Here is a 20,805-nt window from a genome sequence, read left to right on the forward strand (position 1 = left end):
TAAAATGTCAGACAATGGTAAAGAAAAAAAAATCAAAATTCAACGTTAAATATCCTTTTTTTGTTCAGATTGTCGTGAAGAAATTAAATTTATTATCACAGAAGATTAAAAGGAAACTTTACATTTATGAATGACTCAAAATGATTAATTGATGATCAGAAAATGATGATTAATGTTCTGCATGGGAAATATATAAAGCTACTTTTACTTATATTAATGTAACTGAGCTCACTATAAACATCGTGTTACACCTTTATAACCAAGATGTGAGTTTAGAAACTACAATCACAATCATGGAATTTACCTTTTAGTGTTAGATCCAGAAAATACCCCAAAAAATCATCTTAACAGAAATTATACTAAATGTAAAATGATTAGAAATAATATGTAAAATATATTGAATGATTGACATGAAATGCAAATATATTTATCTCCTGTTCAATATTATTATTATTATTATTATTATTATTATTATTATTAATTTAAATGTTGTAGAGAAACTAGAAAAATCAGACAGCAGCAGTTTAAACTGGACTCATGTAGTTTAGTGTAGTGCGTCTGTCTGACCGCTAGATGGCGACGTTTACACAGAGATGAAGCTTCATACTAAAGACCTCTCTCTCTCTCTGTCTCTCTCTCCCTCTCTCTCTCTCTGTCTCTCTCTCTCTCTCTCTATGTCTCTCTCTCTCTCTCTATGTCTCTCCCTCTCTCTATGTCTCTCTATGTCTCTCTCTCTCTCTCTCTCTCTCTCTCTCTCTCTCTCTCTCTCTCTCTCTCTCTCTCTCTCTATGTCTGTCTCTCTCTCTCTGGCTCTCTGTCTGTCTCTCTCTCTCTGTCACTCTCTCTCTCTCTCTCTCTCTCTCTCTATGTCTGTCTGGTCTGTCTGTCTGTCTCTCTCTCTCTCTCTCTCTCTCTGTCTCTCTCTCTCTCTCTGTCTCTCTCTCTCTCTCTCTCTCTCTCTCTCTCTCTCTCTCTCTCTCTCTCTCTGCACTGTAGCGTCTGTTTTTATCTCTTACTCTATTTTAGCTTCATTTAATTTCCAATTCAACACTTTTAATCGTGTTTAAATGTCTTTTTTATTTTGCCACGTGTTGCTTTTATATCCCGTCTTGTATGAAGGTAGATTTGTGTCTTTATTATTCAATCAAAAAATATATTTTCAATTAAAAAAACATTTTTTGGGGGTCTCAAATATTGTTTTGCATTGCAAACACTTTTTTTATTTGATTGAAAAAGGTTTTTTTCATTGAAAATATATTTTTTGATTGAATAATAAAGACACAAATGTACCTTCATAGTCTTGATGCATTTTACGGAAGCTTATTGCATTCATTCAATAAAAAAAAAATACAGATCCTGTTTTTCTGAGTAATTTTTTCTGTTTTTCTGAGTAATTTTTTTAAAATCAGTTTTTCTGAGTAATTTTTTCCCCCTGTTTTTCTGAGTAACACTTCTGAACAACCGCAAAGTCCTCAGGTGCCTGCGCAAAGTTGACAAACTAATAGTAATACCATCTATATGACTTAGCGACAGGACAATCTCCCAGTGTCTTAAACCCAGATCAAAGTAGAACTTGATTAAAGTAAACAAGCAGGTCATGTCTGCTGCCATTAAATCGACCTCTCAATTAAAGGAGTGAATGTGTCCAATGTTTTGAATGCCAAGGGGAAAAAAATTACTCAGAAAAACAGAAAAAATTACTCAGAAAAACAGGATCTGTATTTTTTTTTTATTGAATGAATGCAATAAGCTTCCGTAGCATTTAACATTTCATGTAAAGAACTTTAAATTTCCTTGTTGAGTCAGAATATCTTCATGTGTAAATGATGAATGCAAAGATAAAACTTTTCTAACTCCAGAGAGGATGAATATTACCTGCAGAGAGCCGACATGAAGCATGAAGAGTTTAAACATCTCGTAATTAGAGACGTGGAACCAGCTGTAGACGTGTCGTATCTTCCTCCGCACGCTTTTCATCTGCAGCTGAATCATCGGCTCCGACGCTCAGCTGGACTTAACCCTCCTGTTGTCCTTGAGTCAAGGAACGAAGGGAGGGAGGATGGAAGGCAGGGAAGGAAGAAGGAAGGAAAGAAAGGAGGGAAGAAAAGGAGGGAGGAAAGAAGGAAGAAGGAAGGAGGAAAGGAAAGGAGGGAGGGAGGAAAGAAAGAGAGAAGGAGGGAATTAAGGAAAGGAGGGAACGGGGAAGGAGGGAGGAAGGAAGGAAGGAAGAAAAGGAGGGAGGAAAGAAGAAAGGACGAAGGAAGGAAAGGAGGAAAGGAAAGGAGGGAAGAAAAGGAGGGAGGAAAGAAGAAAGGATGGAGGAAGGAAAGGAGGAAAGGAAAAGAGGGAGGAAAGAAGGTCAATTTGAGCTGATAGGACGACACAAGGGTTAAAAACAGTTCAGAAACTGCTTTGAAGCGTTTCCTGCTGTGGAGACGAACCGCAGTCATCACCGTTATTTAAGCTTTAATTACACTAAACATAGAGTCTCTGCTGGGGTTCAAAATACTAATACATCTTTATTTTAACCCTCCTGTTGTCCTCAGGTCAAGGAAGGATAGGAGGAAGGAAGGAATGGAGTAAGGAGGAAAAGAGGAAGGAAGGAAGGAGAGAAGGAAGGAAGGAAGGAAGGAGTTAGGACAAAAAGAGGAAGGAATTTAGGAGAGAAGGAAGGAAAGAAAGGAGTAAGGAGGGAGAGAGGGAGGGAGGGAGGGAGGAAAGGAGTAAGGAGAGAAAGGAGTAAGGAGGGAGGGAGGAAGGGAGGGAGGAAAGAAAGGAGTAAGGAGGGAGGGAGGGAGGAAGGAAGGAAGGAAAGGAGTAAGGAGAGAAAGGAGTAAGGAGGGAGGGAGGAAGGATGGAAGGAGGAGGGAGCAAAGAAAGAAGGGTGGAGGGGACGAAGGAAGGAAAGAAGGAACAGTCAAAAGAGACGGGGTCAATTTGCAGAGTCGTGTCAACCATGACAGCCCCACAGCATCCAGGGCCTTGAGGAACTCGGGGCGGATCTCATCCACCCCCGGGGCCCTGCCACCGAGGAGCTTTTTAACCACCTCGGCGACCTCCGTCCCAGAGATAGGAGAGCCCACATGAAGGCGTGTCGGTGGGATTGAGGAGGTCTTCGAAGTATTCCTTCCACCGATCCACAACGTCTCGAGTCGAGGTCAGCTGCGCACCGTCCCCACCGTACACAGTGTTTACGGCGCACTGCTTCCCCCTCCTGGGACTCCGGATGGTGGTCCAGAATCTCTTCAAAGCCGTCCGGAAGTCTTTTTCCATGGCCTCACCGAACTCCTCCCATGTCCGGGATTTTGCCTCAGCGACCGCCCTAGCTGTGCCCGGCTTGGTCTGCCGGTACCTGTCTGCTGCCTGCAGAGTCCTACAGGCCAAAAAGGACCTATAGGACTCCTTCTTCAGCTTGACGGCATCCCTCACCGCCGGTGTCCACCAGCGGGTTCGGGGGTTGCCGCCCCGACAGGCACCGACCACCTTGCGGCCACAGCTCTGGTCAGCCGCCTTAACAATGGAGGCACGGAACATGGCCCACTCGGACTCAATGTCCCCCGCCTCCCCCGGTACATGGTCGAAGCTCTCCCGGAGGTGGGAGTTGAAACTCTCTCTGACAGGAGACTCTGCCAGACATTCCCAGCAGACCCTCACAATGCGTTTGGGCCTGCCAGGTCTGACAGGCATCCTCCCCCACCATCGGAGCCAACTCACCACCAGGTGGTGATCAGTTGACAGCTTCACCCCTCTCTTCACCCGAGTGTCCAAGACATGCGGCCGCAAGTCCGACGACACGACTACAAAGTCAATCATCGAACTGCGGCCTAGGATGTCCTGGTGCCAAGTGCACATGTGGACACCCTTATGCTTGAACATGGTGTTCGTTATGGACAATCCGTGACGAGCACAGAAGTCCAATAACAGAACACCGCTCGGGTTCAGATTGGGGGGGCCGTTCCTCCCAATCACACCCTTCCAGGTCTCACTGTCGCTACCAACATGGACGTTGAAGTCCCCCAGCAGAACGAGGGAATCCCCAGGGGGAGTGTTTTCCAGCACCCCCTCCAAGGAGTCCAAAAAGGCTGGATACTCTGAACTGCTGTTTGGACCATAGGCACAAACAACAGTCAGGATCCGTCCCCCCACCCGAAGGCGGAGGGAGGCCACCCTCTCGTCTACCGGGGTAAACTCCAACATACAGGCACCAAGCCGGGGGGTAATAAGTATTGCCACCCCTGCCCGGCGCCTCTCACCAGTGGCAACTCCAGAGTGGACGAGAGTCCAACCCCTCTCGAGGAGACTGGTTCCAGACTGGTTCCTTGCTGTGCGTCGAGGTGAGGCCGACTATATCTAGCCGGAACTTGTCAACCTCACGCACCAGCTCAGGCTCCTTCCCCACCAGAGAGGTGACGTTCCACGTCCCTAGAGCTAGCTTCTGCAGCCGAGGATCGGACCGCCAAGGTCCCCGCCTTCGGCTGCTGCCCAGCTCACACTGCACCCGACCCCTTTGGCCCCTATCACTGGTGGTGGGTCTGTGGGAGCGGGGTCCCATGTCCCTTCTTCGGGCTGTGCCCGGCCGGGCCCGGCCACCAAGCGCTCGCCTCCGAGCCCCACCCCCAGGCCTGGCTCCAGGGGGGGGCCCCAGTGGCCCACGTCCGGGCAGGGGACACGAAAAACCAAATATCTTCTTCATCATCGGGGTTTTCTGAGCTACCTTTTGTCTGGCCCCTCCCCCCGGACCTGTTTGCCATGGGAGACCCTACCAGGGGCATAAAGCCCCCGACAACTGAGCTCCTGGGGTCATTGGGACACGCAAACCCCTCCACCACGGTAAGGTAGTAGCTCAGGGAGGGGACGACAAACCGTATTCACCGTTATTTAAGCATTAATTACACTAAACACAGAGTCTGCTGCTGGGTTTAATGTAATCATTTGTATATTTTATGTCTGATTTCATTACCAAAGGTAGAAGTTGAGTTTTCTTTGTAGGTAAATTATCATAAAAATAATAATATTGCTTGTTTGAATGTCAGTTAGATTAAACAACCAACAGTATAACTTAAATCATCGTCTTTTCCTCTGAACATCTTCACAGTTTCAGTGTGATTAATTAACTTTGATCTCTCTGTTGTTTTAAATAGAGCTACAATAAAAATCTGAGACTTTAATCTTATATTTTGGATGTGACGTCAGACTGTTCAGGGCTGATGTTGGTCTGATCACTGGTTGCTATGACACCCAGGATCTCAGACTGAATCTCCGTCTGTGTGAAATATCACCTCTTTAGACAGCAAGATGCAGTCTGACACCACTCGTTCAGTTCCCGACTTTATTTACACGTAGAACAGGTCACTGAACTGCTGTATGAGAATTAAACAGCTGTCTTTGATAAGGAATGCAAAAATAGCACCAACGATCCTTCAACACTAAACTTAAAGCAAACAACAAGTTAGAATGATGTTCTTTCTTCGAATAACAGCATTAAAGGACAGGTTCACAATCTTTCAAGTCACTTATAAAACAAAAGTCAGCTGCCAAAATTAGTTAATTCCTCCTGCCCAAAATATCATAAAAGACACTTCACACCCCGGACACTCACTGTTTGAACTGCTGCCATCTGGGAAACGATCCAGACTCATGAACACAAGGACAAACAGACTCCAACACAGCTTTTACCCAACAGCAATAATCACTCTCAACAAAAACAGGAGCTAGTGTGCAATAACAAAAATGATTGTATGTTGATGAATGATCTTGTAATGTCCGTGTGTTGATGTATGTGTGGAGGGGTGAATGTGTCTCCAACCCCAATTCCAATGAAGTTGAGACGTTGTGTAAAACATAAATAAAAACAGAATACAATGATTTGCAAATCCTTTTCAACCTATAGTCAGTTGAATACATTACAACGACAAGATATTTAATGTTCAAACTGATAAACTTTATTGTTTTTTTGCAAATATTCACTCACTTTGAATTTGATGCCTGCAACACGTTCCAAAAAAGCTGGGACAGGGGCATGTTTACCACTGTGTTACATCACCTTTCCTTTTAACAACACTCAATAAGCGTTTGGGAACTGAGGACACTAATTGTTGAAGCTTTGTAGGTGGAATTCTTTCCCATTCTTGCTTGATGTACAACTTCAGTTGCTCAACAGTTCGGGGTCTCCGTTGTCTTATTTTGCGCTTCATAATGCGCCACACATTTTCAATGGGAGACTGGTCTGGACTGCAGGCGGGCCAGTCTAGTACCCGCACTCTTTTACTACGAAGCCACGCTGTTGTAACACGTGCAGAATGTGGCTTGGCATTGTCTTGCTGAAATAAGGGACGTCTCTGAAAAAGACGTTGCTTGGATGGCAGCATATGTTGCTCCAAAACCTGTATGTACCGTTCAGCATTAATGGCGCCTTCACAGATGTGCAAGTTACCCATGCCATGGGCACTAACACACCCCCATACCATCACAGATGCTGGCTTTTGAAACTTTGCGCTGATAACAGTCCGGATGGTCCTTTTCCTCTTTGGCCCGGAGGACACGACGTCCATAATTTCCAAAAACAATTTGAAATGTGGACTCGTCAGACCACAGCACACTTTTCCACTTTGCTTCAGTCCATCTCAGATGAGCTCGGGCCCAGAGAAGCCGGCGGCGTTTCTGGGTGTTGTTGATATATGGCTTTTGCTTTGCATGGTAGAGTTTTAACTTGCACTTGTAGATGTAGCGACGAACTGTGTTAATTGACAATGGTTTTCTGAAGTGTTCCTGAGCTCATGTGGTAATATCCTTTACACACTGATGTCGGTTTTTAACCACTTAATACACGCCCCTGTTTTTTATGTTGTTAGCCTAAACGACATGCCCAAGTTGTGAGCAGCACAGATCCCACATAGTTTGAGACTCAGAGATGTGTCTGGTATCATTGGAAAGGAAACACTCTCAGGATTCTTGTAAAAGTGTCTGCGTGATTCTGTGACTTACTGACAAAGAGTGGCAGAGGTTACAATGATGGGGTTGTTTACTCGCCCATAGGTTTGCCTTTACAATGACATGTGTACAGACATTCAGGGACCTCTCAGGGTTGGGGGGGGGGGGGGGGGGGAGCAGGGTTAGGGGTCAGGGACCTCTCAGCGGGATATAGACACAATGAGGCCACAGCCACAGGTCTTGGCTTCATGCAGTCCAAATTTGGAGTCAAAAGACCAAAAGATGAATTTTTCAGAATTATTTTTCAACAGGTATGTCCATGCGTTTTCCTTAGGTCCTTTTTGGAGACTCCAAATGGACACTTGGTTACCATGGTTACCAAAGCTGTATAACCACAATCAAACACCTATAACTTCACATCCCCTATGCCTACAATCAAAATCTTGGTCTCTAATGAAAGCTGACGCCATATTATTATTATTATTAATATTATTATTATTATTATTATTATTATTATTATTATTACATATAACCATATTTTTTGTTTGGCCATATCTATCTATCTATCTATCTGTTTATTTTGGTATAAGTCATATGTTAAGTCGAAGAAGAACCAACCGTGTACCAAAATGCCGTGTGCGTAATGATATATGGTTCAACTCTTTTACGCACCGGGCGCACGCCGGTTACGCTTGGAGTTTGTTTATGGACAGCCAAACTTAATAGCTTAGTGTCATACACCGTTGGAAACCTCTGACTATTGGCTAAAGGGTTATCAACTTCATTTCACCGAATATTTCCATAGGCTAGAACAGCAGTCAATCAAAGCCATGTCGTCATTGTTGTCGGTCACATGTCCTCATTGGCTTTGGAGACATGTACTGCCTAAACCTAAACACCGATTGGCTGGTGTGTGGTGTCGTCAGAAGCAGGAGAGGCTCACGGTCGTAAACATCTAGTCACGTGTACTCTGAGATGCACGTGCAGGTCAGGAAATGACGTAAACGGACCGTATATGGTTTGTTATTTGTGTTATTACGTTACGTGTTGGACTAAATACATGTTGACATATTGAGGAAAGTATTTCGGTTTTATGGAAACGGATTTCATATTTCAGCAGAATGGATACTTGGCGAGCTGTACAGAAAGTGCTGAGTCATAAGATGATCGTTGTGGATAAAGAGAAGACTTTGAAGGTATGTAGCATTATAGCTTTTCTTACTTAGCTCAGGGGCTAGCAGAGCTAATCGCTAATACTATTACGGCTGTGAGCAACCGTATAAGTCGTGAGTGGTCTTGAATGAATCAGGACAATCTAAGCTTTCCAACAATGTACGGCATGAATATATATGTTTAAGGGTTGGTGTTTAAAACATCCAGATGAACTTGTGGCTACCTACTAACATCCGTCCCGTCCCGTAGACGGAACAGCGTGCGTTAAGTGGTTAATGCAGTGCCGCCTGAGGGATCGAAGGTCACAGGCATTTAGTGTTGGTTTTCGGCCTTGCCGCTTACATGCAGAGATTTCTCCAGATTCTCTGAATCTTTTGATAATATTATGGACCGTAGATGATGAAATCCCTAAATTCCTTGCAATTGTACATTGAGAAACGTTGTTGTTGTTAAACTATTGGGCTATTTGCTCACACAGTTGTTCACAAAGTGGTGAACCTCGCCCCATCCTTGCTTGTGAATAACTGAGTCTTTCGGGGATGCTTCTTTTATACCCAATCATGACACTCACCTGTTTCCAATTAACCTGTTCACCTGTGGAATGTTCCAAACAGGTGTTTTTTGAGCATTCCTCAACTTTCTCAGTCTTTTGTTGCCCCTGTCCCAGCTTTTTTGGAACATGTTGTAGGCATCAAATTCAAAATGAGTGAATATTTGAAAAAAAACAACACAGTTTATCAGTTCGAACATTAAATATCTTGTCTTCGTAGTGTATTCAATTGAATATAGGTTGAAAAGGATTTGCAAATCATTGTACTCTGTTGTTATTCATGTTTTACACAACGTCCCAACTTCATTGGAATTGGGGTTGTAGATATATATTTTTTTATTTTTTTATTTTATTTTATTTTTTTTTATTTCATTTTATTTATTATTTTTTAGTTATTTTATTTTATATATGATGCACTGACTGGAAAGCACTTTTAATTTCGTTGTACCTGGTGACAATGACAATAAAGATCTATTCTATTCTGTTCATACTGACCATTAGAGGATTCCTTCATAATGCACTTACATTGTAAGTGAGTGTGGCTAATATCCACAGTCCTCCTCCTGTGCAAAAATGTATTTAAATGTTTATCTGAAGCTAATATAAAGCTTCAGCTGTCTAAATTATTCAAATCAAGTAGATTTGTTTCAGTGTTACAGTCATTCCTTTTGTGACTATGTTTCCAACAAGCTCAACAGTTAACCTGTCCAAGGAAACACAAAGAGGGAATTTGACACTAAAAAGACTGTAAAAGTGGCAGATATCCACTTTATATGGCTAACTCAGACTGCTGAAGACTCATATAAAATACACACCAACGTGTAAATGTACACTGTGGATTTTGGTCCCTCATCACTTTCATCAAAAGCACATTTCAAGAAGATATTTTATCAGCCAGCATGAACTGGATGATTTCAGTGAGGACATACTCTTTCAGTCTTCATATAAGCACCTGACTGCTATTTTAAAACAGACATGAAAAATGAACGTATCCTTTAATGCTGAATTATCGTCAGATCATCATTTGAACTAATGAGTTGATAAATGGGATTTCAGTGTCTGATCTTTTTGTGTGTATGTGTTGGTTTTCCCAGACTCAGGTTTAAATATCCCCAAATTAAAGTCAGAGACAAGCACTTTAACCTCATATTCATTCTTTTATTTCATATGTAGTTTGTTGCAGAGCAAAGTCAACACAGCAACAATGTGCATCCTTTCATATACACATGAATACTGTAGGACTTGTTTATACACTATGCCAAACATTTGGGGGTAAATCAATTCTCATGTTTGAGTCTCACAGTGGAAAAAGCAGAAATCCATTAAAGGAAGTATAATCATAACCATCATCGTATACACTATCGCCAGCACGTAAAACCAGGTAGACCACATCCCCCTTTTCCAGCTGAAGAACCAGTGAATTAGAAACACTTTCCCCATCATTTACACTGTAATTTTGACTCCACAACACTCTCTTGTCATTGTGATAGAGAAAAACATCCCTCCATGTGTTACTCCGGATATCCAGTAGATTGAATGAGAAGTAGTAGGCTCCTCTGACTGGGGCTGTGAAGAGACCTGCAACAGAGGAGAAAATGAGTGAAGCTTTTTCCTGCTGTTGAACTTCCTCTTCTCTGAGTTCAGTACGCTGTTGCTTCTCAATACTTTGGTCAGGCTGCTGTAAGTGGGTTTGTCTAATCTGAAGGAATAGTTGTTCTTGCTTTGTTAACATCACATTACTCAGAGACTGTATAGTCTGTAAAAGTTGAGAGCTCTCAGTTACACATTCAGTGAGTCAGTTTGCATCCCATAAGGTTTATAGAAAGTGATATAACAGAGAGATATAAGTGAGCACCTTAAAACAGAGCAAAAGCCTCTCAAAGTCTTTGCAGAACATTTCATTCTCTTGTGTTTTGTAAACTATCTGTAAATGTCTGTGAAAAGGTTTTGAAAAAGTTTCACAAAACCTCATAAACGAGAAACTCACTTCATCCTGAGAACCTTATCAGTCACCACATGAAATGTAATTACATAACACAAAATCACACACATGACTCAATGCTGGCAAAGAACCAACGGCCTGGCTCAAACCCTCTGAGAGGACACAGAGAAACTCCATTAAAAGTGTTATGATGCACTGTTAAAGGTAAAACTGGTGAAATGTCAAAAGAGCCAATTCAAAGAGAAATGTCTCCTCCACAAACAACCAAGTGTGCAGCTGGAGCCATAGTGGAGAAAAAAGCAATTACAGAAGATGCAGTAAAAGCTGTAACAATTAAAACATATCTAACATACCAATTATACTGAGTTCATTACATTATAATAGTTCATTTGTGTGTGTAGCAGAAAGAGATGAGTACCTGTAGTTGGACTGTAGACCTGACCAAAGTTGGTGAAGACTTTACTGAACTTGAGTGTGGTGTCAGTATTGAAGGGTCCAATTTGTCCATCATCAGTGAGACCAAGTGAGAACGCCACCTTTGGTCGGTCTGTGTGGATGTGAGAAGATTCACATAGAGGAAAAAAATAGCTCCACTTATAAACAGTTGATGAACACATTGTATTGTGTCTCTTTTGGTGAATAGTATTCATAGAAACTGAAGTTACTATAAGCAGTTTACCTGCATTCTGTCTCTTCAGCTCCTCCACCACATTTTCACTGGCTGTCATTCTGGCCTCCAACACTGTCAACACATTTAACATTAATATTATAGTGAAGTATGTTTATGGTCAGCAGGTTTCAAGTTGTTAACATGATCACTATGGAGGCTGACCTGTGGTCTTATCTTCACTCACTGTTACTCTGGATTGAATATCTGCAATAGAAGACACAATTAATAATCAGATTAATAATTGTTCAGCAGGCAGCAGTTTTTACATTTTATTGATTATTGTAGTTTACCTGTGTTCTCCTTCTTGAGCTCCTCCATCACATTTTCACTGGCGGTCATTCTGGCCTCCAACACTGTCAACACATTTAACATTAATATTATAGTGAAGTATGTTCATGGTCAGCATCATTGCTAGAATACAGTAGAAAATATAAGTTTTTACATGTTATTGATTATTGTAGTTTACCTGTGTTCTCCTTCTTGAGCTCCTCCATCACATTTTCACTGGTTTTCCTTCTGGCCTTCAAAACTATGAACACATTCAACATTTTTATTTTTAAGGAGATAATCTACATAACTACAACTTGAAATATTTGTATGTGTACCTAACAAACTAGCAGCTGTGTATTTTGCAGCTCACTGCTGTTCTTAATAATGATATGAGCAGTTTACCTTCATTCTCTATCTTGAGCTTCACCACCTCGTTCTTGAGCTCCTCCATCTCATTTTCACTGGCGGTCATTCTGGCCTCCAACACTGTCAACACATTTAACATTAATATTATAGTGAAGTATCTTCATGGTCAGCATCATTGCTAGAATACAGTAAAAAATATAAGTTTTTACATTTAATTGATTGTTGTAATTTACCTGTGTTCTCTCTCTGGAGCTCCTTGACCACATTTTCACTGGCGTTGATTTTGGACTCCAACTCTGTCGACACATTTAAAGCTCATGACTAAAAGCTTTATTTTGAATCTTAGATATTAATCTCAGTAAACATCTTAAAGGAATGGTTATATTTATTTCTTGAGTTTAACAGAAAATAAAATCACAATCATAAATTAATTATGTATTATTCAATAAAATATAAATATCTACCTGCATTCTTGCATTCACTGGCTGTCAGTCTGGTCTGTATGGCTGGAATAAAAGCAGTAAATTACTCCTAAAAGTAATGTCTATGTGAACATTGCATGAATGTGTTGATCACTGTGTGAATGAACCTGTATTCTCCTGCTCCAGCTTCTCCATCTTGCTCTTGGTGTTCCTCAGCTCCACACTGTGTTCGATGGCCATGTCTCTCAGCTCCTTCAGCTCAGCCCAGATGTCAGGGGTGATGTTGGTCTGATCACTGGTTGATTTGACACCCAGGATCTCAGACTGAATCTCCGTCTGAGTGATATCATTCCCTGTCAGCCCTCCACTCTCACCTTGAGCCCCCGTCCAGTACAGACAGAGCAGCAACGCCAGAAAAGCTGCAGCACGCCTCATTGTGAAATATCACCTCTTTAGACAGCAAGATGCAGTCTGACACCACTCGGTCAGTTCCCGTCTTTATATCCACGTAGAACAGGTCACTGAACTGCTGTATGAGAATTAAACAGCTGTCTTTGATAAGGAATGCAAAAATAGCACCAACGATCCTGGAACACTAAACTTAAAGCAAACAACAAGTTAGGATGATGTTCTTTCAAAACCATTGGTAGTGAACGTTTGACATGTAAAGAGATGATAAGAGCAAAGTCAGTCTTTTATTTTTCATAAGTATGTATGTGTTTGTTTCCCAGACTCAGGTTGTAAAGAGTCTGGGTCATGGTCAATCTGATGTGTATTTTTATGTGTTTTAAAGCATTTATTGCAAATCCAACACAACAGAAAACTGTAGTCATAAACTATAAAACCTTAATATCCTTAGCATGTATATATACACTTCAATTCACACCAAGGCTACAAGGAGCTAATATTGGCCAATACGTCAGCTCAGCCGATGTGTTCAAACTCAAATTCAAATTCAAACTCCATCATATGAAACAGGAAACCTGACTGCACAAACATGATTTGTTACATTCATTTGATTTCTGGGAAGTGTGGTACAGTTAAATACTACAATGAAAGTAAAAACTTGCTCAAGTATTCAAGTCAGAAGTACTCCATATGCAGAATGGCTTCTAGTCAATACACAAAATTAGAAGTAATGAAATAAAAGTCAATATAAATTGTATGATTTGAGATTATCCACTCTGTTGGATAAAAAATAATCTATCTCAGCTTTAAGAACAGTTAAAGGATTAAATGTCTACAGACAATTACGTAAAACTCTTCAGATATTATCAAAATGCAGTGTTACCCGATCAAACTAAGGTTGTTTTTCACTGTGTAGATATTAAGGATGCCATATTTTATAAGCTTATCTCATATTGAATCAAGTCAGGAAAAGCAGCTGAACTGAGTTTGGAGTTGGTGGCTTACCTGCCTTAACAAAGTGTCCAACCTACTTTGTGACCTTATAAACAATAGTTTTGTAAAGTACGCGCTGTTTACTTCCTACTCATAAGTAAACTCAGACATGTAATACACAGGTTAAATAAGCAAAGGGTGTTGTATTGAAATCATTGTAATGAGTTTTGTGTCCTGTTTGGCTCCATCTGGTGGTGGCTGTGAATAGCAGGATTCAGGAGGAAGTGACCTCACAGTAAACATTGGGGTAACAGGAAGTGAGCAGCAGAGTGCAGCTGTCTGTTTAACCCTGAGCTTTAAAGTCTACAAAACAGCTTCATCTGTAAGTTATGTTCTCTTTACAGTTATATTAAAGACTGTGTAAAAGTGAATTCAGACATTTTCTTCTAAACACATTAAATATGTCATGAATGTATTTCTAAAAAAGGTGTAAAAAGCATTTCAACCATTTAGATTTGAATTGTGGAGCTAGGCTTCACAAACTGTGTTTCAAGATTTCTGTGTTCAAGATTTAGTGATTAGCATAAACCCACCCTGCTGCTATAGAGGTAGAAATACATTCAGCACACACTACTACTACTACAGTCTACAGTTAGCCAGTTAGCTGAGTTAGCCACTAAGCTAGCCGCCGAGCTAGCAGCTAAGTTAGCTGCCTAGCTAGCCGCCGAGCTAGCAGCTAAGTTAGCTGCTGAGCTAGCAGCTGAGTTAGCAGCAGTAAACTCTCAGACGTAGCGTCCATGTTTCTGGTAGAGGTGGAGACTTTAATTGACAGGTGACACTTGGTAGGGGGCGGGGCTTCAGCGGACTCGGCGGCCACGCCCACAGAGTTTGGGAGCAGATTTTTACACAACTTTGAAGCCTAATTTCATATATTTGGCGATTTTTTTTAATCATTCCAATTTGGCAGGGTGGTTAACAACACACTTTTCTGTGGTATGTCAAACTCAGAACACATATTTATTCTTACTTTACACGGACTTTAACAATTGTATATTTTGTATATTGTATATTTTTGGATAATAAGTGTATTGGGGACTCTGTGTTAGAGGTTGTTCTTGTAAGCAATTGTTTACATTGTTTTTCTATTATCCTTATTTCACGAATGTTTAACATTTACTTATAAGGGCTCATTGTTTTGTATTTGTGTTTTTTCACAGTTTTCTTCAAGTAAATCCTGCCAAACACAACAACCTGCCTGTTCCTTGGAGTAGAGGTAAGATCTTAAGCCCGAGCCCGAGTCCGAAATTCGGGCCGGATCGGGCCCAAAATGTCAATTATTACGTTCGGGTCGGGTCGGGTCGGGCTTCTCTCTCGCTAACTTTTTTAAAATAAATATATATTTATGTATTGTGTATACTAAAACCCAAAGCCCAGAGACCTGCTCCTGCTGCTGTTCCTCTCCTTGTCAGAGAATATGCATCTGACAGTCTTGTTAAACTGGGAGAATTTGTTACCAAAGACTTTAAAGGCTTTAATTTGTCATCATTATGCACAGGCATCGTCACAAATGGGATCACACAAATCGCAACCAGTCCCTTTTCCCGGAGCAGTGCTCTGTCCGGCTCTGACTGACGCATCCCCTCCCTTTCCTCCTCCTCCTGAGTCTTCACAAATAAAATATAAAATCTCGGGTTTTTTCGGGCTCGGGCCTGCAAATCAAGTTAAATGATCGGGCTCGGGCCGGGTCGGGCTTTAATACCCGCGGGCTTGGGTCGGGTCGGGCTGGATTTTTTAGGCCCGATCTTACCTCTACCTTGGAGGGTCAAAATTGAGAGAGGTATTTGTGTTAAGCTAGCTGTATAGCTAAAGACCACGTTGCCTCCTTTTAGTGATGACAGTATAGGTGTGATACATTTAGGGACTATGGTGATACAACATCCAGGTGATGAAAAGTATAGCAGCATCTAGAGTGGATTATCTCAGAGAAGCCGAAGTCTCTTTAAAACACAGTTTCAAAACACAACAAATTCTTTCTAGTTTTCATATTTATTGCTTTGGGGACTTAAATTGTGCCGACACATGAAATGAAGCATCAATAACACTCAGAAATGTCCCTTAAAGGAACAAAGTGCAGAATTGAGTGACATCTAGTGGTAAAGTTGTAGATTGCAACTCATTGAATTTCCCACTCCCCTCAGCATGTAGGTCCTCTCTAGAAACAGTGTTTGATTTGTCCACTCTGGGCTACTGTAGAAAGGGAGGAGGACCTGTTCCCTCTGTAGATAAATAGCTCTTTATAAGGTAAAGAAAACACAGCAACTCTTATTTACACCAAAGAAAACATACTTGTGAATATTATACTTAAATTCTGCCAAATCTGTTCCACTAGATGGCGCTAAACTCTACACAAGTTCCCCAAAAAGCCTTTAAATGGGAGAAAATGGATGAAACCTGAGGACGAATAGCCAAAATAGTAAAATAACTACATGAAAAATCAGAAAGTTCTCCAGAAACCCCTCAGAGTGATACCTCCTCAGAGTGAAGAACGGCTTCGTCACGCTCTGCTCAGATTTAAAGTAGCTGTATGCAACAAATATATTCCAAGTAATCATAAAATTGCCCTAAATATCACCAGACATTAAGGAATCATGTTCATTTCAAACACTGATATCATTGACAGTAGTAGTCCAGCCAGAATATTCACATTAGAAAAGCTCCACCCACCACCTAGCTACCAATCACCAAGTCAGTACTGATGCTCCACCCACCACCTAGCTACCAATCACCAAGTCAGTACTGATGCTCCACCCAACACCTAGCTACCTATCACCAAGTTAGTACTGATGCTCCACCCACCACCTAGCTACCAATCACCAAGTCAGTACTAATGCTCCACGCACCACCTAGCTACCAATCACCAAGTCAGTACTGATGCTCCACCCACCACCTAGCTACCAATCACCAAGTCAGTACTGATGCTCCACCCACCACCTAGCTACCAATCACCAAGTCAGTACTGATGCTCCACCCACCACCTAGCTACCAATGACCAAGTCAGAACTGATGCTCCACACACCACCTAGCTACCAATCACCAAGTCAGTACTGATGCTCCACCCACCACCTAGCTACCAATCACCAAGTCAGTACTGATGCTCCACCCAACACCTAGCTACCAATCACCAAGTCAGTACTGATGCTCCATCCACCACCTAGCTACCAATCACCAAGTCAGTACTGATGCTCCACCCACCATCTAGCTGCCAATCACCAAGTCAGTACTGATGTTCCACCCACCACCTATCTACCAATCACCAAGTCAGTACAGATGCTCCACCCACCACCTAGCTACCAATCACCAAGTCAGTACTGATGCTCCACCCACCACCTAGCTACCAATCACCAAGTCAGTACTGATGCTCCACCAACCACCTAGCTACCAATCACCAAGTCAGTACTGATACTCCATCCACCACCTAGCCACCAATCACCAAGACAGTACTGATACTCCATCCACCACCTAGCTACCAATCACCAAGTCAGTACTGATGCTCCACCAACCACCTAGCTACCTATCACCAAGTCAGTACTGATGCTGCACCAACCACCTAGCTACCAATCACCAAGTCAGTACTGATGCTCCACCCACCACCTAGTTACCAATCACCAAGACAGTACTGATGCTCCATACACCACCTAGCTACCAATCACCAAGTCAGTACTGAAGCTCCACCCACCACCTATCTACCAATCACCAAGTCAGTGCTGATGCTCCACCCACCACCTAACTACCAATCACCAAGTCAGTACTGATGCTCCACCCACCACCTAGCAACCAATCACCAAGTCAGTACTGATGCTCCACCCACCACCTAGCTACCAATCACCAAGTCAGTACTAATGCTCCACCCACCACCTAGCTACCAATCACCAAGTCAGTACTGATGCTCCACCCACCACCTAGTTACCAATCACCAAGTCAGTACTGATGCTCCACCCACCACCTATCTACCAATCACCAAGTCAGTACTGATGCTCCACCCACCACCTAGCTACCAATCACCAAGTCAGTACTGATACTCCACCCACCACCTATCTACCAATCACCAAGTCAGTACTGATGCTCCACCCACCACCTAGCTACATATCACCAAGTCAGTACTGATGCGCCACCCACTACCGAGCTACCAATCACCTAGTCAGTACTGATGCTCCACCCACCACCTAGCTACCAATCACCAAGTCAGTACTGATGCTCCACCCACCACCTAGCTACCAATCACCAAGTCAATACTGATGCTCCACCCACCACCTAGCTACCAATCACCAAGTCAGTACTGATGCTCCACCCACCACCTAGCTACCAATCACCAAGTCAGTAATGATGCTCCACCCACCACCGAGCTACCAATCACCAAGTCAGTACTGATGCTCCACCCACCACCTATCTACCAATCACCAAGTCAGTACTGATGCTCCACCCACCACCTAGCTACCAATCAGCAAGTCAGTACTGATGCTCCACCCAACACATAGCTACTAATCACCAAGTCAATACTGATGCTCCACCCACCACCTAGCTACCAATCACCAAGTCAGTACTGATGCTCCACCCACCACCTAGCTACCAATCACCAAGTCAGTACTGATGCTCCACCCACCACCTATCTACCAATCACCAAGTCAGTACTGATGCTCCACCCACCACCGAGCTACCAATCACCAAGTCAGTACTGATGCTCCACCCACCACCTATCTACCAATCACCAAGTCAGTACTGATGCTCCACCCACCACCTAGCTACCAATCACCAAGTCAGTACTGATGCTCCACCCACCACCTAGCTACTAATCACCAAGTCAATACTGATGCTCCACCCACCACCTAGCTACCAATCACCAAGTCAGTAATGATGCTCAACCCACCACATAGCTACCAATCACCAAGTCAGTACTGATGCTCCACCCACCACCTAGCTACCAATCACCAAGTCAGTACTGACGCTCCACCCACCACCTAGCGACCAATCACCAAGTCAGTACTGATGCTCCACCCACCACCTAGCTACCAATCACCAAGTCAGTACTGATGCTCCACCCACCATCTAGCTACCAATCACCAAGTCACTAGTGTTTCAGCAGCCAGGTTGCCAGGTGCCACTGAGCTGCAGCTAGGAAAACACTGCAGATAATTTCTGATGTTACAAAACCAAAAAAAACTTATTATGACTCAAATACGTCATGATAATTTGAGAAACAAAACCAGGGTATGTATAGGAGATGCCTTTGAAACATGGAGACGGTTACAGCGTCATACAGCACTCAGCTGCACCCACTGATACGGAGAAGGATATGCAGGATCACGTCCAACAACTGGCAACCCGCGTGAATTAGACTCTGGCAGGGAGGGGACGAGGAGTAACAGCTCTCTCCAGTGTTTTGAACGTGGGCCGCAGTACCATTTCTAAACACTTGGTGTCAGAGTTACATACTTCAACTTTAAATGTTTATCTGAAGCTAATATAAAGCTTCAGCTGTCAAATTATTCAAATCAAGTAGATTTGTTTCAGTGCTACAGTCATTCCTTTTGTGACTATGTTTCCAACAAGCTCAACAGTTAACCTGCCCAAGGAAACACAAAGAGGGAATTTGACACTCAAAAGACTGTAAAAGTGGCAGATATCCACTTTATATGGCTAACTCAGACTGCTGAAGACTCGTAAAATACACACCAACGTGTAAATGTACACTGTGGATTTTGGTCCCTCATCACTTTCATCGAAAGCACATTTGAAGAAGATATTTTATCAGCCAGCATGAACTGGAGGAATGATTTCAGTGAGGACAAACTCTTTCAGTCTTCATATAAGCACCTGACTGCTGTTTTAAAACAGACATGAAAAATGAACGCATCCTTTAATGCTGAATCATCATCAGATCATCATTTGAACTAATGAGTTGATAAATGGGATTTCAGTGTCTGATCTTTTTGTGTGTATGTGTTGGTTTTCCCAGACTCAGGTTTAAATATCCCCAAATTAAAGTCAGAGACAAGCACTTTAACCTCATATTCATTCTTTTATTTCATATGTAGTTTGTTGCAGAGCAAAGTCAACACAGCAACAATGTGCATCCTTTCATATACACATGAATACTGTATGACTTGTTTATACACTATGCCAAACATTTGGGGGTAAATCAATTCTCATGTTTGAGTCTCACAGTGGAAAAAGCAGAAATCCATTAAAGGAAGTATAATCACCAGTATCATCGAATACACTATAGCCAGCAGGTAAAACCAGGTAGACCACATCCCCCTTTTCCAGCTGAAGAACCAGTGAATTAGAAACACTTTCCCAGGCATTTGCACTGTGATTAGCACTGACCAACACAATCTTGTCATTGTGATAGAGATAAACATCCCTGTATGCGTTACTCCGGCCATCCAGTAGATTGAATGAGAAGTAGTAGGCTCCTCTGACTGGGGCTGTGAAGAGACCTGCAACAGAGGAGAAAATGAGTGAAGCTTTTTCCTGCTGTTGAACTACCTCTTCTCTGAGTTCAGTACACTGTTGCTTCTCAATACTTTGGTCAGGCTGCTGTAAGTGGGTTTGTCTAATCTGAAGGAATAGTTGTTCAGTGCTTTGTTAACATCACATTACTCAGAGACTGTATAGTCTGTAAAAGTTGAGAGCTCTCAGTTACACATTCAGTGAGTCAGTTTGCATCCCATAAGGTTTATAGAAAGTGATATAACAAAGAGATATAAGTGAGCACCTTAAAACAGAGCAAAATCCTGTCAAAGTCTTTGCAGAACATTTAATTCTCTTGTGTTTTGTAAACTATCTGTAAATGTCTGTGCAAAGGTTTTGAAAAAGTTTCACAAAACCTCATAAACGAGAAACTCACTTCATCCTGAGAACCTTATCAGTCACCACATGAAATGTAATTACATAACACAAAATCACACACATGACTCAATGCTGGCAAAGAACCAATGGCCTGGCTCAAACCCTCTGAGAGGACACAGAGAAACTCCATTAAAAGTGTTATGATGCACTGTTAAAGGTAAAACTGGTGAAATGTCAAAAGAGCCAATTTAAAGAGAAATGTCTCCTCCACAAACAACCAAGTGTGCAGCTG

At 42.3% G+C, this 20,805-nt stretch overlaps 2 protein-coding genes and 1 long non-coding RNA gene across 3 annotated transcripts in view; all 3 read right to left on the minus strand.

Moving 5' to 3' along the window:
• Positions 1-9,790: 9,790 nt before the first annotated feature.
• On the minus strand, positions 9,791-12,795 carry LOC128369797 (heavy metal-binding protein HIP-like). Its single transcript, XM_053330874.1, has 8 exons — positions 12,504-12,795; positions 12,135-12,195; positions 11,938-12,021; positions 11,787-11,794; positions 11,456-11,469; positions 11,275-11,285; positions 11,014-11,142; positions 9,791-10,231 (listed from the first exon to the last, which is right to left on the minus strand). The coding sequence occupies exons 1-8, from the start codon at positions 12,756-12,758 to the stop codon at positions 9,951-9,953; spliced, it is 843 nt and encodes a 280-aa protein (XP_053186849.1). The 5' UTR covers positions 12,759-12,795; the 3' UTR covers positions 9,791-9,950.
• LOC128368709 (uncharacterized) lies at positions 11,977-12,410 on the minus strand. The gene is made up of 3 exons (XR_008321984.1): positions 12,366-12,410; positions 12,135-12,197; positions 11,977-12,021 (listed from the first exon to the last, which is right to left on the minus strand). It is a non-coding gene; the product is annotated as an uncharacterized LOC128368709 (long non-coding RNA).
• Positions 12,796-19,720: 6,925 nt separating the features above from the next.
• Positions 19,721-20,805, minus strand: part of LOC128369798 (lamin-B1-like) — a 5,963-nt gene continuing 4,878 nt past the window's right edge. The window contains exon 12 of the mRNA XM_053330875.1: positions 19,721-20,161. Within this exon, the coding sequence (XP_053186850.1) occupies positions 19,881-20,161 (281 nt within the window). The 3' untranslated portion in view covers positions 19,721-19,880. The remainder of the gene's footprint in view (positions 20,162-20,805) is intronic.

The sequence above is a fragment of the Scomber japonicus genome, chromosome 12 (assembly GCF_027409825.1).
Source record: "Scomber japonicus isolate fScoJap1 chromosome 12, fScoJap1.pri, whole genome shotgun sequence".
Taxonomy (NCBI): Eukaryota; Metazoa; Chordata; class Actinopteri; order Scombriformes; family Scombridae; genus Scomber; species Scomber japonicus.